At 46.2% G+C, this 18,593-nt stretch overlaps 3 protein-coding genes across 4 annotated transcripts; 2 read left to right on the forward strand and 1 right to left on the reverse strand.

Moving 5' to 3' along the window:
* Positions 1-951: 951 nt before the first annotated feature.
* On the reverse strand, positions 952-15,961 carry LOC108033122 (uncharacterized). Of its 2 annotated transcripts, none has more exons than XM_044093027.2 (9): positions 15,445-15,961; positions 8,550-9,144; positions 4,376-6,632; positions 4,196-4,322; positions 3,496-4,136; positions 2,455-2,550; positions 2,258-2,392; positions 1,675-2,198; positions 952-1,614 (listed from the first exon to the last, which is right to left on the reverse strand). In XM_044093027.2, exons 2-9 carry the CDS (start codon positions 9,134-9,136, stop codon positions 1,479-1,481), a joined length of 4,503 nt encoding a protein of 1,500 aa, XP_043948962.1. In that variant the 5' UTR covers positions 9,137-9,144; positions 15,445-15,961; the 3' UTR covers positions 952-1,478. The 2 variants fall into 2 exon arrangements, with proteins under 2 accessions (XP_043948962.1, XP_016962825.1); XM_017107336.3 differs by having other exon boundaries at positions 8,427-9,144.
* LOC108033123 (uncharacterized) lies at positions 9,714-10,197 on the forward strand. Its single transcript, XM_017107338.3, has one exon. It carries the CDS (start codon positions 9,727-9,729, stop codon positions 10,051-10,053), a length of 327 nt encoding a protein of 108 aa, XP_016962827.1. The 5' UTR covers positions 9,714-9,726; the 3' UTR covers positions 10,054-10,197.
* Positions 15,962-16,662: 701 nt separating the features above from the next.
* On the forward strand, positions 16,663-18,476 carry LOC108033220 (zinc finger C4H2 domain-containing protein). The gene has a single exon (XM_017107483.2). The coding sequence runs from the start codon at positions 16,964-16,966 to the stop codon at positions 17,975-17,977; it is 1,014 nt and encodes a 337-aa protein (XP_016962972.1). The 5' UTR covers positions 16,663-16,963; the 3' UTR covers positions 17,978-18,476.
* Positions 18,477-18,593: the final 117 nt, after the last annotated feature.

An 18,593-nucleotide genomic window follows, 5' to 3' on the forward strand; every position in this document is an offset into this window, starting at 1 on the left:
TTTAATTGATGGCTTACCGAGAAGTACAAAAATGACTTTGTTGTGGTGGGGGCTAAAATCACTCTCTCAGATAAAACCTTTTCATGCTATTAAAATACACCTGCGATATCTGATCAATAAAAATCGAAATTTTAAAACCCCAAAAAATTGGCGTGCCCCAGAGAAGAGACGCTTTGGTGCGCTGTTAGGAACACTTTAAATAAAGAACAAAAGAGAACTCTTGGTCTACGTTGTCGACTATCAGATACCCCTTAACCATCTAAGGGAGTGCGAAGGAGATGCAGATATGCAAGCAGCGAAGCGACAATATTGCACAGCCCGCAGCAGCGCCACCTAGCGTCGGTTTCTTTATTTACTTATAACATATTATTGGATGGTCCGACTTAAACCATTTTTGGCATAAGGATAGACATCGGTAATCAAAACAACATTTACAAACTCCTTAAAAATGTGGGCGCTAGTCAGTCCTTAGCGAGGGCGTTAGAGTGGGCGCTGTCTAAGAACATTTTAGCTCTTATATTTTCCAAAATCTAAGCGTTCGTAGGGACGGACAGATAGACGAATACTGGTCACTTTCTAAGCCGGAAATGCTCCTTCCTGTTACATTGTTTCCGATGAACCAATCTACCTTCTACTCTACGAGTAGCGGGTATAAAAATATTCTAGGTAGCTGAGAGAATAGCTTCTCAATCAGAATCAGTACTCACATTACCATTTCAGTTGTAGACAGAATCGCATTGAGAAAATAAAATTTTTTTAGTTTAGAACTATGGACGGTGAAAGTATATAAATTTAAAGCTTTACTCAAACAATAATGTCTACCATTTTTTGAGAGTTGTGAATCCAAATGAAAGAAAATTTTAGCCATAATAATATACAGGCAAATTTGTAGCGAACATTTTTTGTAAACCTTTTAAAACTAATTACAACCAAAAACATATGGCACTTGACTCATATTTGTAAATAAATTTTATTGTTTACTAATAAACGCTGGGTTGTCTAGACAATCAATCGAATGGCTTGAAATGTAAATAAGCAATACATAAATGCAAAACCAATTGAATCGAATACGTATAAAAATACATAAAGATATTACGAAAACATTAACTAGGCTAAATTTGATGCTCTGCGCGGCCGTGTCTAACTCATACCTATTAAAACGGTAGATACTTCAGAGAACGAGCTATGCTGAAGACAAATGGCATATACTTAGTGATACAAGTTAAAATTCCTTAAGGTTATGTACAATTTGGTGTTAAAGAGAACATGATTATATACAGAAAATGTCAAAAAAAAATGTAGTTTCGTTGGCTAACCTATTCGAAATCTTGGAAAACGGTCAAAATGCTTCGTAAAAAAATTGCTAGGTGTATATATTCCCTAATTATCGCGAATAAATTCAGAATATCTACAGAAAAATGCACAAGAAGGCATAGCAGAGTTAGAACTATGTTTGGCAGCTGGGAGAGGGCCCACTCCTACTTGATGATGATCTCCGCCGGCGGCAGGATGTTGTCCCTGTGCAGGCAGTACCAGATGCTGGAGTACCAGATGGTGCGATCCACCCACTCACTGCCCGCCAGGACGTGGCCGATGAATGGAGCGTCACGGGATCTGGGAGGCAGATACATTATTTCATTATAGTTTATGTAAGATTAGAGATATAAAGCCCACCTCATGATCTGCGCCTGCGTGCGCTCCACGAAGGTGATGGCCCAACTCCAGGGGAAGTCCCGCTTGCGCTCGCAGCCCAAGTACGCCGTGCTGCTCTGCAGGAAGATCTCCCGCACGATGGTCGTCTTGTCGTTCTTGTCCTTCTTGGACACCACAATCTTCCCGTCCCGCAGCTCGCACTGCAGCGTCTTGAAGGTCTTGGTCCGGGAGTCGGCGAAGCGCAGCTCCTTGCCGGGCGTTACGGTGGCAAGATTCTTGACCGCTCGCTGGATCTCGCGCAGCATCTCAACCGGACGCACCACCAGGTAGTTGTGCTTGCGGTCCTCCTCCGGCCAGTAGGACCAGTTGAGGATCACGTCGAACACCTTGGTGTCGTGGTGCAGCGGTCGCTCCAGGCTGTCGTTCAGGATCACCTCGTACAGGGTCAGCTGGTGGGTGGGCAGCTGCATCTTGGCGGAGTACTCGCGGCACAGCTCGTAGGCGGTCTTCGTGGGCGAAATGGTGGCGTTCACCTGCGTCTTCTCCTGCTCACAGAAATGATAGCCGTATTAAATGCTGTGGATCTCAGGGTCTTCAATCTCACCTCAGTTTTGTTGTCGGGATTAGGGTTCAGGCTGATCCAGATCTTGATGTCCCCGGACTGCTTCACTGCATCCTTAAGCGTTTCGGCAGCCGCATAATACTTCTGCAGACATGCCAGCATGGCCTGCTCCCGTTTCTGCAAGGAATAGACAATTAATCTATGTACAAATGTACAAATCCAATTTTTGATGAACTCACTATTTCATCGGCACTGCAGGGGAATAGATTCTTGTAGAGCACTATCAGATCGCTGAGCACATCCGCCTCCTTCTGTGAGTAGATCAGCTCGTCGCTCTATGGATTAAAGTGTGGGTAATATATAAGTTAAAGTTGAGTACAAATAAGGTATTTTAATTATATTTTATTTAATTATATTTAAACATAAACGTTAATGCTTGGGAAAATGAAAACAAATACACTAAACTACGATTTAAAGCTTTTTTGGAAGTCAACTCAATACCTGAGTGCCTTCCGTAGTAAATCATTGCACTAACTACCAACTAGAAGCGAAAATAACTTACTTAACCTAAAGTATATATGTATCTTATGGCACTTTGAGCTTTGACATTATATTTATACATTATAGAAAAATTGGTAACCAATAAAATAGGTACAGAAACAAAAAATAAAAAGTCCCGCCAAAATTTAAAAACAAATACGATGCTTTGAAAATGTACTATTTTTGTAAAATTTCGTATGTCAAATGTTCAGAAGCTCGCTATAAGAATCTGGTAATTATGTTAGACAAATAGCAAATGATAATAAACGTGCTTTAGATAGAACCTGTCGGACTATCCTCTCTAGGCTGCCCGGAAGCCTTTAAAAATTACTTGCGCAAACAAACATTTGGCGCCCAACGACCTTTCGAAAAAGGCAACTCATACTTGGTGCCGTATTCACGGAAGCCAGCGCAAACAATTCGAAAGGCCACTTTGCTAAAAGTAGATAAATTTTAAGCTTTACCCAAAAAATAATATCTCCAATCTTTTTTAGAATTCTGATTACTGGATGGAAAACACTATTTAATTTTAGCCGTATTAATAGATGTAAATTCAAAGTGAAATTTTTTTGTAAACCTAATAAAGAAATTTTGTAAACTAATTTAAAAAAGGAAATGCCTCGACTATCAGATACCCGCTACTTAGCTAAAGGGAGCCAAAGGAAGGAGTTTTAGAAGCAGCATGGCAGGATTGCAAAGCGCCATCTAGCCATCCCCTCGAAACCCAAACCCTAGTTTACCTTCTTGGCCAGCAGAGTGGGACCCCAGATCATGGTCAGGTTCTGGACGCTCATCTTGTTCTTGGCCTGCTGCGAGCTGATGAAGACCAGGTGGCCCACGATCCGGCGAAGCGTTTCGCGCTCGATGGCCGAGAGCCGGCCGAGAAGCTCCCGGTAGATGGGGATCTTCTCGGTGGCCACCGCCAGTTCCGTGACGAAGACGAAGCTGTCCGTGAGCTTGCCCAGCAACCGCTCGGGCAGGTCGCGCATGAAGCGCTTCAGGACATTGGCCACGTCGTGCTCATTGTACTCGTTGCGGGTGATCTCCACGTTGAAGGCATCCGCCCGGAAGGCGCTCATCAGCTTGTGCATGGAGTTCTCCGAGCCGGACTTGCGATATATGCCCTCCGACATGGAGCCGTGGATGTACACGAAGTTGATGCACTTGTCCACGATGACGGGCACATCGTAGCGCGTCAGCTGCTGATCGCCCAGCGAGAAGCCATTGTTGTGGGCCACCTCCCGAATAATGTGCCGCCAGATCTTCGTCTCGCGGGCGGAGCTCATGATCATGTAGACGGCGTACGGTGGACAGTCGATCATCAGCATGGGACCGCTCTCCACGTGCAGATTGTCGATGGACTCGTCGCTCTCCTTCAGCACTGTTTCGAGAGATAGTTAGTTTGGCCGGCTCCTTGGGTTTCTCTCGAGGATTGCTTACCTATGCACCGGGCTTTGCGCAGGTCCATCTTCTCTACATTGCCGTTGGCCTCGGTCACGAAGATCAGGCGGCGCTGGCTCTTGCGAAGCACCAGCCAGGTGCCACTCCACTCCGAGGTGATGGAGTTCTGCGGATAAAGCCAATTAGAATCCCCTGCAAAGGTCAGGTGGAACCACTCACCTTGAGGTAACACCATCCGGCTCGATAGTAGTGACAGGAGTACTTCACCGGCAGGCTGTTGGTCAGGCTCTCGAGGATCTTCTGCATCCAGACGCCACGCTCCGACTCCTTGCCGACGCCATACAGGTGCGAGACGCGCTGCTGCTTCACATTGCCCGACGAGCTGCTGGTCATCAGGAGATTGGGATTCGAGGACATGGTGTCGCCGGCTCCATTGCCGTTCTTCGGCTGCGACGTGGTGATCTCGAAGCAGTAGAAATGGGTGGCCGTGTCCGTGACGCGGCTGTTGCTCACGCACTGCAGCGTGGTGATCGTGTCCAGGGGTATCATCTCCCGGGGCGTCTTCATCTCCTGGTCGAGGAACGTCTGAAACTGGCGGTCCCTGAGGATGGCCTTGCGGTTCTGCATCTCCTTGAGTATATCCTCCACGACGCCGGAGGGGAAGCGCACCAGCGGACCCTCGTAGCGGACCAGCAGGGGCGACAGACTGGGTCGGGGCACCATCTGTAGGGCCACCCGGACGTCGGACTGCCGCTGATTGGCCCCGCGGAAGCTGGCCTTCCGCTTCATGGCGTCCATGCGCAGCTTCACATTGGAGATGGCGTTCATGGTTTGCCGGAAGCGAGAGCCGATGGTGGAGGTCTTCTCCTGACTGCCGCCGGTCTCCTTGCTGCCTCCTGTGGCCTCCAGGTAGGTGGGTGGGCTGTCGCCCTCGATGGGCGGTGTGTTCTTGGTGCCGGACGGTGCTGCATCCGCCTTCTCCGGCACAAACCAATTGGTGCGATTCCGCGATGAACTGGACAAGTCCACTGGCCCGGCCTTGCTCGAGGCCTCCGGCATTCGGCTGAGATAGGGCTTCGCCCGCTCCTCGTCCCTGATCCGCTCCTGTTCCGAGTCCAACATGTTCTCCATGCTGTCGCTGAGCAGGTGGGCGTTCTGGTGCACGATATGCGGCTGCTGTGGCTTAGTACTCGTGGCCACAGACGTGGTGGGCTCCTCCTCGGAGGTACACATGCTCACGTCGTCCTGCTCCGCCTTCACCGTGCCGTAGGTGTCCTCCTCGAGCAGGTGCTCCAGCAGCAGCAGCTCGTTGCTCTTGTTGGACCTGGCGAGGGTGGAACTCTTGCTGCTGAGCGGGTCGAACTCCTCGATGAGCGCCAGTGGCAGCGGAACTCCGCCCACAGCGCCCTCGCCGCCATCCAGCTCTGCGTCCTCGGTGATGCAGGCCAGCTGCTGCTGCTCCGCCACCTGGCTGGGGGTCAGCACATTGCTGCGACTGCTGCCTGCGGTGGCCATTTCAAAGAGCTTGCCGTAGGTGGCCTCCTGGTTGGCGTACACCGGTTCGGGTGAGGAGTTACCCTCCTCTTGCTCCTCGTCGTCCTCGTCGTTCTCATCCTCTCCGTAGAACTCCCAGGAATCGCTGCGTTCGGGCTTGGGGGCCTTGGCCTCCTCCTCGGCATTCTTGGCGGAGATCAGCAGAGATTCCTCTCGTTCCGCAGCCGCTGCCGCCCGATTGAGCTCCTCCAGCTGAGCGGAGTCGACGGGCGGACGCCGCAGCTCGATGTGTTCGTAGTTCTTGCGACGCTTCTGGCGCACCGGCGGCTGCAGTGCTTCCAGGCGGAACTGCTCGGGCTGCTGGGAGAGCCGGGGTGGCGGGAAGGCGGGCATGGGAAGGTGCGGCGAGTCGTCGCCGTTCGAGGAGCTGGTGCTCGGCTGGCGCTGGCTGCGCAACTGCACCTGTTGGGCGGCCTCCTGGGCGAGATTCCTGGCCAGCGGCGAGGCACTGGGCGAGGGGCGTGCCCGCAGCGCCTCGTCGTAGCTCGGCGGCTTGCCCTGCGCCTTGGGCACCTCGTAGCAGCCGTCATCCTCCTCCGCCTCCTTCTGCTTCGCATCGCTTTCCCGCAGATCGGAAAGACCACCGTTCCGGTTGAGTGGACTGGAGAACTGGATCGCATTGAAGACCTCCGTGTTGGGCATCGTCCGCCGCCTGTCCAGATCCATTTCCCCCGATCCCTCAGCCTTCCCGCCGACCTCTGCCTTGTCCCTGCTCCTGCCCAGACTGAAATTGGAGCCGAATCTCTTGCCGGCGTGCTTCAAGCTGCGGCCAGCGTCGGCGCCGAGGGTGCTGATCGCCTCCGTGGAGCTCTTCAGGTTCCTGTCCAGTCGCTTCTTGGCTCCCTTGGCCTTGAACTGGATGCGCTCGCCGATGGCTTCGCCCAGCAGTTTGGAAGTGGTGCCCAGCGACCGCAGCAGGTTGCTAAGGAGCAGATGATTCATTAGTTACTTTGGCTTGGGGTGCTCAAAAATATCCCGATCCCGTGAAGGTTAGTAAAGGATCCAAGAAAACAAGCAAAAATTGTTAGACCACAAAAAGTTTCGTTTTCAATGGGGGTTCACAGCCAACAGAATGGATCTGTGAGTCTGGAAACCAAGGTAAAAAATGTATTAAATATTTTCTTTACCATTTAAAGTAAAGTAAAAATAAGTAAACTTTTAGTGTTTTAAGAGAGCCAAAACCAAGGAAAAGCTTATCAAGAAATCTTTTTAATTACCCATAAAAAATGTACCTATATTTTATAAAAATTATCAAAAGTAAATTAGAAAATTAAATTTATAAAAGAGGATAGGAGTAGGATCCTGAAGTAAATACTACGTCTTCTCCTTATACCTTCGAGTGCTTTGTTTATTTTCAAATGTTTCCCAGACTGTTGTTCCTTCCCTCAACGCGAATTCCCAACGATTGATCTTGGAAACCATTTCCGACCACACAAAACTCCGATTGGAGTGTGAAAAACGATCTTGAGATGTTCCGCTCCCCTATTTTTAGACAGCAGCGCTTGTCATTGATCTTGAACAGACGCCAGGCTATTTATAAGGACGGATCCCTTGACGGCCCCAACTTGATTCACCGATGGAGAGGGTGGCGGAAGTGAACTCGGCCAGAAATGCCCAGAAATAGAGGGGAAAGCAGAGGCACATGCTACAGTTCCGCTGGAAGGAACGTAAATCAAAAGGGATGTTACCAATTCAGGGGTTTATCCTACTCCCAATACGATCGCTAGACAAGGGAAACAGCTGCCTCCTTGGGCTCCATTAAGTAAAACATCCCACATTAAGTCCCTTTCTGTTTAAAGTATATTTTTAACGCCTGATAGCCAGAGAGAGCGGACCCAAACGAACTCTCGATAAGCCACTATCGCCTGAAAGAAGCCCCAATAAACCAGATAAAAGTTTAGCAAATTTGCATGGCCATAAAGCAGTGCCGAAACAAAAATGTGAATATTTTATGGTGTTTGTTTTGGCTCCGAATATTTACTTGAAGCAGTCTCGAATTGTTGGTGCACATTAAATAAACCACAACCAGAAATTAAAATAACATTAAAACCCATGAAACCGTCATCGCACAGATAGGAAACGTGTGAAAAATATTCTACAAGTGTTAAAATATGTTTAATACTGTTTTAAAATATTGATTTTGTGCGAAATACAATTGGCTTAAAAAGGAAAATGAACTATTGAATATTTATATTAAAATGAGACACTAACAAGAAATATTTTAAAATTTTGTAACCATTATAAGACAAATAGCAAATAAATACATTGTGTATTGTTAATTTCCATTTGGAACCAAAAAACAAAGGGGAAGACCCATCATAAAAACTAAGAAATGTGCAAATATTCAATATTTGTTATTAAATATTTGTATTAAGGGGGGATAAGTACAAAAAATATTTTTTAAAGCTGTTGTAATCCATGTGTATAGCCAACTACCAAATAAGTAATTTTTGTATTATTAGTTGGAATCAAAATTCAAAGGGGAACCCATCAATATTCTAAGAAAAGTGCAAATACTGGGTTTTAATTATTTCTATAAAAATGCAAAAACTAAAAAAAATTGTGTAATGTTGCAATCAACCATTTGTATAGCCAAATACCAAGTATAAACTTTGTGTACTGTTAGATTCCAACTCGAGCCAAAAATCGGAGGGGCACCCATCAAAAATCTAAGGAAAGTGCAGGACAAAGGGTGGAAACGGTGGGCAATCTTTACTTGTCATCGTCGCCTTCCTGGCTGCCGGAGGCGGAGGACTGTTCTGCGGACGACTCTGCCTGAGGATCCTCCCCGCTGGGATCCGGTGACTGCGGAATGGATGAATCGGTGGCGTCTACGTACCCAGGTGACTGCGACTTGAACTTGCCGCTGTGCGAGCTCTCGCTGCAGTCCAGCGACGCGTTGGACGCGTACCGCGATCCCTCGCGGTCCTCGTCGGCTCTGCCCTGGACACTGGTGGTGGACAGCTCGCTGCAGATGGAGGCTCGCTGGTCCAGCGGGATGTTCAGTGGCTTGGGCGGCACTTGTGGCGCCGCTCGCAGAATCCTCAGCGGCACCTCATCCTCGTCCTGCGGATCCGCATCCGCATTCGGATCCTCTGATGGCGGCAAGCGCTGGCGTGGAGCGGGTCTTGGTGTGGCATACACCGGCTCCTGGACATTCTCGTTGGCATCCGGCCCATAGATCGGCTGCTGACCGTCGGAATTGTTCTCCTGCAGGATCAACTTGCTCTGCCCACTCGGCGGCAGCTTCTTCTCCGCCAGGTTGCCGTGCAGGTTCTCCGCGTTTATGTTGAGCTTCTTGATGTTATTGTTGTTGATACTGGTTCCCCCACTAGTGGGTGGCCGGATCTCTATGTTCTCGTAGTTGGCGGGACGCAGCTCCGGATAGAGGCGGCGGGGGGCGGGCACAGGGCGCGCCGGCTCCATGGCGGAACCTGCAAGACAAGGCAAATAATTGAATCAATATTACATCATAGTGATTATAGGTGTTACTGCATATCAATCACTTATGTTTATTATTATAATTTATGCAGTTTGAATATTCCATTATTCGTATTACTATATTTAACTGTAAAACTGGAACACTGCCTATTATAATGTTATTTTAAGATCTATCACTTCTCTGGAAAAATAGGTGTGCCTTAAAAATCGAAACCACGACATACATGATAGGTAGAACCTATAAGACAGCAAGCCAAAACACGACTTCCGAACCAACTGACAGGTAACAAAGTGCTTTTGGTCCATGTTTTATCTTTTAATATTGCAATCCTTACTGGGTAAGCCCGTAAAATCCTACATATGGTATAAAAAGAGGTTTAACCTGTGGTTTAGTAGTGGTTTCAGGGCTACCTGGGCACTTAGAAGGGTTTACCCCAGAGGTCTTATTGCCCTACAGGCATCCCCGTGGACTCTTGACACCTACCTGCCGGGGAGTCTTAGGTACCCGTGTAGTATATAAAACCTCTGTTCAGTTCGAAACCGCACACTCCTCACCAGTCAACCGAGCCATCGACATGTCCACCAGCCTAGCCGAGCTCTACCACTCCTCGCTGACCTTCTGGAGCCACCTGATCCACCTACTGCTGCAGTTCGTCCAGACCCACTGCTGGAACCACACCACCCAGGAGCCGGAGCAGCCACTCACCCACTCCAGCGCGATCTCGAGGACCATGGAGGCCTTTGCGGAGGAGCAGCAGCGGAGGGTGCAGCTGAAGGCCCAGGAGTACGCCAAGGTGGAGCTGCTGCACCGCCTACTCGTCCAGCAGCAACTGCAGGAGCTGGAGCAGCGCAGACTCATGCGACTGGCCCTCGCCCGGCGGCGGCTGGACTACTCGAGCTAGGCGGACCGGGCAATTTGCTCATAATTTATTTAGATTTACAATTTACGCTAAGATTGTGCCTAAGTATTTGCGATTTTTAAGTGGCCACATAATGAGTGCCAACGAGGCGCAGAGACAATAAAGCCGCGGAGTGCGCAAATTAAAGACACGTGTTTGCATTTCTTCTCGGACGATCAGCCATCGCCTCTTCGATCGGTCATCGTTCATTTTCCCCCACTCCAGAGGCGCTTTCACTTTCCGCTTTCAGAGTCAGCGTTTCAAGCCGATTATTTATTCACTTGGGACTCAACGGAGATTTGAATAAACATCGGAGGCTTGAGTGCAATTATCAGCGAATTTTCGACTGCCCAGAAAGCAAACAAATAGCAGGGGAACCAGCGGGCTTAAAGATCACAAACAGAGTTATCACAATGAAACGTCCTCTGAAGTAATCTTCTGTAAATGCGGCTTACTATTTTGTAGTTCCTTCATAAAGCAACAAATTCCTCCATAGGCTGTTAAATATACCCCATCTGTGGATACCAACTCTATGCACTGGCGTGCAATGGCAGCTCTACGAGTGCAGGATCTGGCATTTGAGACTTGTTTACATCACCACTTCATTGGCGATCTCAATTTCCGGGGCCCTCCCATTGTTTCGTCGTGCGTCCATCGCAGTTCCCTGACCTTTTCAACTCTCGACAGAGCCCGGAGTGGGGCTCCGCACCAGACCATGTCAGATCGCATCGGATCCGGCGCGCTGGACCATCTGGGGAGCCATCGAGCCGCTGTCGTTGTCGCTTAAGTGGTGGCCCCACTTCACTGGGAGTTCTCCTCCACGAACCCGCTTCCCTTAACCTCGACGATTTTGTTTACAAGCGTTTAAAGTTTAAGCGAGCCCATTGTTGCGGTTATTGTCGCCCGTTGCGCCGGATGAGCTGGACGAATGAACCCGGGGGATGACTCACCTTGGGTCCCTCCGCTGGTTCCCGGGAATATCTACTAGAACTACTTCTACGTCGCTCTTCGTGTCTCCTCTGCGATGATTAATCGAATTTCGAATTTCACTCGCTCTCACATGGCATGAATCAATTGCTTTGCCACTCACACTCATCAATCCGCATTCGATTACCCAATTCTGGGCACAGTGCGATTCATGGTTGTAGGCTGCATGGATATAATAAGCTATTTTCAAACGAAATAAAACTGTTTTCCATGGGAAATGGTACAAAAATGAATGTACGACACGGCGGACCTCCATATTTTGGAATCATTATAACTTTCTTCAAAGTTCTAACTATGAACACATTGCCAACATTTACCGTCCCCATAGATAGAGCAATGTGTCACCCTTTGTGCGGTGAGATGGCTACGAATCGCACCTTGTGCACTACCTCCTGTAGTATAAACTCTCCCCGTATATACTCATTGGTTCAGATATCGTTCGTATTTATAGTGGCGATAGCACCGTCGGGCCGTCGCACAATGATAATTGTATGGCGCTGAGTGCCAGTATGGATCATGAATGGCCGGCGATGGGCGGTCGCCGGGTGGCTCTCTGGACCTACGGAGGAGTCCACACTCAAACCAGAACTCTTGCCTTATCAACAAATGGAAACTGCACTTATTTGATTGATTCCCAATGGGGGATGTCAGAGCGCATTACTGAAACGAAGCTGAAAGCCCCAATAGGCCATTGGATACTTTCCGATAAAGCACTGAATGCATCTGGACTTCAACAATTCTCTTCAGAAATCTCTCTTGATTGGGGTCACGAGATTGTTTTTCTTTCAAGGCTTTACTTTTGAACTTATCAGCTTGTCATTACAGTAGGGAAATGTTGAAACATCTCAATTAGAGTTGATTTAATTGAGTGTTGGGTGTACCACTTTATAAGTTTGCATCTTCTAGATTCGACAATTTGTCTGACTTTCACTGATACAATAGTTATATATTTCGAAAGCTATCTTTTGGTAGCACTGGCATGCCTATAAATCCCCTTTGAGCCGATTTAAGCCAGCGTTGATATATTATATGTTCAGTGTGCATGTGTGTATATTGATTATCATATTCGCTGCCGCACATTGCTCTAATATTTTGCGCAATTATAAGATCTAATAAGGCATACTTCCGTTGCGATAATATTTGGCCGGCCAAATACATGTGTCTATAAGTGTGCAATATTCAAACCGACGGACTCAATTCATATTCATATGCCTGCATGCAAATAAAGTGCTGCATTCATGCGCATTTGCAATTGGATCGTCATTTACCCGCATGAATCACTTGCGTTCCCCCTTGCTTATTTATGCTTTGCTTCTTTTGTTGCACTGTTGGTTGCTAATTGCAGCAGTTTCCATGGACCAAGTGCAATGGCTATACGATAGTGCACCGGGGGAAATCGGCGCAACTTGTGGCTTTTCAGTTCGAAAGAAGTGCAACCATCATAGAGTAGAAGCTGCGCTACACACATTTAAATTTGTATATACGTAAGATGTTTATCAAAATGTTAATATAATGTAAAATAAGAATTAATGAGATTAAAGTTATAAAAGCAACTTTTATGAAACAGTACAAAATATCCAAGATACTACATGTTGATATGAGTGGTTCTATACTATAGTACACGACGAGAAATCAGCAGAACTTGCGACTTTTAATTTCAAAAGAAATTACACCATCATATAACTGCATTACAATTATTTAAAAGTTTAGGTATATTATCAAAATATTAATGCATTAATAAAAAAAATTTAAAAAAATTAAGTGATAAAAACATCCAAAACTTACTAAGATAATAAGAACATGCTGATTTTATTGGTAGTAACGAGGGTACTTCGAAAGAAATTTCAAGAACTCAAGAATTTTTACTTGGAAAGAAGTTGTACCATCACATAACAGCTCTGTTTCAAATATTTCAACGATTAAGCTAGTATCCTATGTTTATGTTGGGATATTAATCAAGTTTTAAAACAATTACATAGTAAGAAGAAAGTTACAAAAACCAATTATATTAGAAAATTTAAAATCCTTAAGATAATGCATATTGATATGAAAGAAAGAAACCTTTTAATTTAAAAGATATTACACCATCATCAAGAAACTGCTCCGTTACTAATATTCAATAGGGGGATATTATGTTGGTTAAATTAATGATATTAATAAGACATTACATTACTGAGACGTCAGTTATAAAAACAAGTTATAATATAAAATGAAAAATCATTTAGATAATACATATTGATAAGCTTGGTACTATAGGGAAGTACACTAAAAGAATTCAAAGAATTGAAGACACTTTACTTCAAAAGTAGATTTACACCATCATGACATAACAGCTGTGGTTTTCAGCACAGTAATGAGTTTCATTTTAAGATATTTATGTAGTATTAAAAAATTAAAGAAATAAGAAGATAGCAAGGGATATAACAAAACGCAACATATTGCTATTACTGATGTTGCGAAAAATTCGATGATATAGCACAGAGATGGTGTGTGTTCTGCGATTATATGAGCACATACATATGTAGGTACATTGCACTGATGGCTTTGTGATTCACGGGCCGAGTTCGAGCTCTGCTTTTGTTTATGTTTATAAGCGCGATAAGAGCTGCGACAGTAAAAATAAGCTGAGTTAACCGTTCGTCCCTCGCTCCCGGATCGTGTTCATGGTGCAAAAACGAAAAGCGGAGGAAATGGGCACAGATAGTTCCACACTCGTCTTAACGCTTCCATGGCCCCAATTATATAAGAGCGCAGCCCGAAGAATCGGGGGCCGCGTGGGGTTAAGCGATCTCGCGACTCGATTTCCAAGTTGCTTGACAGCATTTTTTGTCGTAAGTAAGTTGCCATCGATTTGTGGTTTGATTTACACACGGAAAAAGCCAAGACAGGTAGGCAGAAGAGGCTACCCAGCGATCGCTGGAAGGGAGGCAGTGGAAGGGGCCCGGACACTCGATTACCTGGATTACAACTGCGGCATTAGGGGGAATACGTGAAGGTAGTCCGCTCCTCCCTAGCTCCTTCATAGAGAAACCCTAGGTGCGACGACACTCAGGGGAAAACAAGGTTCATGCCTGAACCTTCTTACTCTATTACTAAATCGATCTTGTTTTTAATCCAAATATGACTATATTTGAGAACTATTCATGCTTGATGGAAGACCGAAAGGTTCTTAAATCTAGTATTTTCGGTCTCGAAAAAAACAGTATTTTCTTCTCGGGTTCTGTATTTTCCATGCTTCGAAGTTTTGATACCAATAATACTTGCTTTAAGCACGAAATACTTGATTTTTTCTGAGTGTACATTAATATTTGTAACAGGGGAAAACAGAGTTATGTTTGAGGTTAAACAGCAAGGAAAATCAATTATGATATGATATACATAGATGTATTTTAAGTTAGAAAACAGCATTACTTCCCATTACTTCCAAAATGCACCAATTATTAAAAGCCCAATATTTAGGCGTTTCATTTTTTATCAAGACCAAGCTAAAGCATTCTATCCCTACGTTTCCAATATACTTTTTTTTATTTTCTAAATTATTAAGTTATATTTAACTTTATATTTTATTACTTTCAATAATTTATATGACCCACCAAGGGAAGTATTAATCACAAAAGAATTTAGAATATGTGCCCATTCATGGGTTAGTTGGTTGCACATACTTTCCACAACTTACGGGTGACTTACTTATTGATATGGCTAAAAGATCTCGGGAGCGTTCCTATTTGTTTGGCCCAATTTCGAGGCTTTCCTCGACCGGGTGGGCTATTGGTCTGTCTGCGAAAGCCAAATCGAAAACTAAACCAAATCGGGGAATGTGTGTCGGCCGTCTTAATATGTTTATAATTGACTTAATTGCCAAACAATTAAGAACAGCAACAAAATGTGTCGAGGGGGGGAAGAGACGGGGGATAGAGCAGGGAAGCAACAGGTGGCACCTGTCCCGCTCACACACACTATCGCCCGGGGGAGCGATAAGCAGTTGGAAGCAAGGTATCTGTGTGTCAGAATTATCATGGCCACAGAAGTGCCCAAAAAAATAGCAGCCCGAGACAATAATAACTCAAAACAGGAAAAACCATTAAAAATACTTACAAAATAATTCAAGTCCGCCTGGTAGTTCAAAGATGATTTACTTTTAATAAGTAATATTCAAAATAACCCAATCGTTTGAAAACAAAATATGCAAATGTCCCCGAGCTCCCAAGTCTCTCCAAAATAAAATACATGGATAATTCAGCACATCCATTTCGGGTGCTTCTATTATTCTGCACACGGCTGTGTCCAGAAGATCAGCCAAGCCCACTGCCCGCATATTCAAGACGAATTGATTAGAACGCATTTGGGAGATAGAGAGAGCCCGCAAAACGTAGGCTTTCAAAAAATCCACACTAAAATCGCTTTTACCTTTCGCTTTTCCTCGTCGAAATTTCGAATGCAATTATGCGTGGTCACCTCAAGTTAACTTTTTGTTCACAACACACAGCACAACAATAAAAACGAAAACAAAGGCTGGCGAGAGGGCGAGCGGTGAAGAGTCGTTCAGAAATCCAGCGATTTCCCACACATATTGATATTGCACTGCTATTTTGCGGGCCCAACTTGTTGACACATTTCCACACACATTTCGCCCCAGTTTGCGCCGCTCGGCTTATTTATTTATTTATTATTTTCGCGGAATGAATCACTTGCGGAATGTCTCACTCACACACGCGCAGCACGCATTGCTTGCCCGCGTCTCCCTCTCCCTCTCGCGCGATCGCCGTGGCTAGTGCCACCAACAGCAGTTACGTGCGCAACAAAGGCCGACACTCGGCGGCTGGAAAACCATGACCAGAACAAGACTCTTTGTGCCGCGCCAAACCCCGCTTTTCGATCAATCCCGATTTTCCGACCGATCCGACCGCCCAACCAGTAGCGTGACCGCACCGACTGCGCTCAAAAATACCACATGCCCGGGGAGTAGCACCGCTAAATACCATATAATGCCAAATAGCCTTGTCACACCACGGCGGGTAACGATCGAGTGAGCCGATAAGCCGATTACTCCCAGACACTGCTTACACTAGGTCACCCCATGTATCGCGATATGTCAACTGCTGCTTTTTTTTCTTCCATAGATCATCTAAATCATAACGTTCGAGATATTAATAAGTAGCGCTGCCGAAAAATACCAGTACAGAAAATACCATGTAAATACCATGTGATGCATGTCGGGTAAGGCTTAATACTCAACCTAACAAAAACGGACCCAAAATAAAAATACTATTTTCAGAATAGCGTCCAGTGTTGATTAATGTGGCTGGCTGACACAGCGACTTGGACGACTTTTTGATGGGTTGAATACTAAGCTTAAGCAATATTTAATTTAAAATAATTATGATAATTTGTCTTGCATGTGAAAATATACATGGATTTATTGTGTTGGAACCTTCCATCGATAGACAAGCCGACAGTGCCTGTTTGTGCTGGTAAATCACTTCTTGAGACTGGTAATAATGAAAATGTCGAGCAACCATATTCGAAATCAACAAAGTTTATAAATTTATAATTCATTAGTATTTATTTTTTCACCGCCGATTCTTCTTACAACATCGATTCATCGCCAGGTATCGATATAACGAAAACACTGAGATAATTGCGCATCACTAACTACTATACACAAAACAGAGAAGCGAAAAAATAAAAAACAGGGAAGAAGTAAATTAAAAGCGGCCCATTGACCAGGACTACTGCCCAAAACCGAATCCACTGCATCAGATGCTTGAGGAGCAGCGGAAAATCCCCATCAGAAACCATTAGGCTAGTGAGTGAGTGCGAGATAAACATCCGGCCAGGGGAGGGGGCTAAGTGAGAGCACTCGAGTCTTCCGAAAATAAAAATCACTCCAGCCGAAGAGTACCACACGGAGCGTCCGGGAGTCACAATGGCCACCAGCGAGATTTCGAGCTCGAACGAGCGGCACTACTACGCCAAACTGGAGGCCATCAAGGACATTCGCGACAAGACCCTGTCCCTGGAGAAGCTCAAGGTGCGGATCATCAAGGAGGTGAAGCTGAGCGACGACGAGGAGAAGTGCCTGGAGGAGTACCGCAAGGAGATGGAGCACCTGCTCGAGGAGAAGATGTCGCACGTGGAGGAGCTGCGCCAGATCCACGCGGACATCAACGACATGGAGAACATCATCAAGCAGACGAAGGAGAACCAGACGCGCTCCTTCGACATGGCCAACCGGGTGTACGAGGAGTACTTGGCGCTCAAGTACCAGATCGACCACATGCGGCGGGACTACCTCGGACTGAGTCCCCTGAGGGACTTGCACGAGGAGGAGGGCAGTCCGATCTCGAAGGACCGCTTTCAGACCAACTTCCTCAAGGTGGCTGCCCAGTCGGCGGCAGCAGCCGCTGCTGCAGCAGCGGCGGCGGCCTCAGTCAATCAGACCTCATCACTGGCCCGTCCGCATGCCCGTCATCCCCTGATGCCGGAGGCCACGGTGACCGCCTTGCCCTCGGCCGGTGGCCAGGGGGGCGTCGGCGGTGGCGGAGGAGCGGGCGGAGGCGGCGGCTCCGTGGGAGGCGCCGGAGCTGGCGGCGGGAATCCGGGTCACGCCTTCATGCCGCCCGCACCGCCAGGAGCGGGCAGTGCTGCTGCCGCCGCCGCCGCGGCCGCTGCTGCCGTGCGTCTGGGCAAGGGCGATTTCTCAGCGCCACCTCCGCCGCCGCCACCAAGCAATCGACTCCAACAATCGCCCTCCATCGGCATCGGCCACCATCCCTCGTTCCGCTCCGACTTCAACGTGAATCTCCGCCAGCAGCCGCCGCCGATGAAGTCCTGTCTGTCCTGCCACCAGCAGATCCACCGGAACGCGCCCATCTGTCCGCTCTGCAAGGCCAAGTCGCGCTCCCGCAATCCCAAGAAGCCTAAGAAGAAGAACAACTAAGCGGCGACCGATCGAGACCAGCAACTACACTCATCTAAATCCGGAGCTGGTTCCGGAAAGTTAGCTCTTAAACGGATAGGAGTTTTTTTTTTGTCTCGTCTATTTATTAATCCTAAAGGAAAGTATTACAACACAAGTATGCAGGTGTGCTGATTATTTTCTGGAGATATCGAAGATAGAAAAGAAGTTATTAGGAACGCAAGATACTAATTTATGTTTCCTGTTTTCTTAAGAATTGATGACTTCGAAATCTCCAAAAGATTTTCATTAGACATTTGTCGTCAACAATTTCTCATAACAATTTTAGTTGATAACCCCAATAATTTGGTTTTTATTCTACTTTAATCATAGGCTAAGTTTATTGTAAAAGCTCAAATAATGTGTCAAATTATCGAAAACAAAAATTCTTTTTGTAATGTAAGCCATGCAGAATATGCAAGTATGCCATATTAAGCGAAAAACAAAAACCGAGAATTAATAAAAGTATTTCATTTTTAAATGCCTTTTTTTGAGAACAAAAGGGATTTTAAATGGGAATTTCCTTCAAAAAGTCTACTAAGCCAAAAAAATCGTTCTATAATTTACCTTAGATAAAAAGTTTCGAAAGAAAAAGTTT

This window comes from Drosophila biarmipes, chromosome X (assembly GCF_025231255.1).
Source record: "Drosophila biarmipes strain raj3 chromosome X, RU_DBia_V1.1, whole genome shotgun sequence".
NCBI classification, from domain to species: Eukaryota; Metazoa; Arthropoda; class Insecta; order Diptera; family Drosophilidae; genus Drosophila; species Drosophila biarmipes.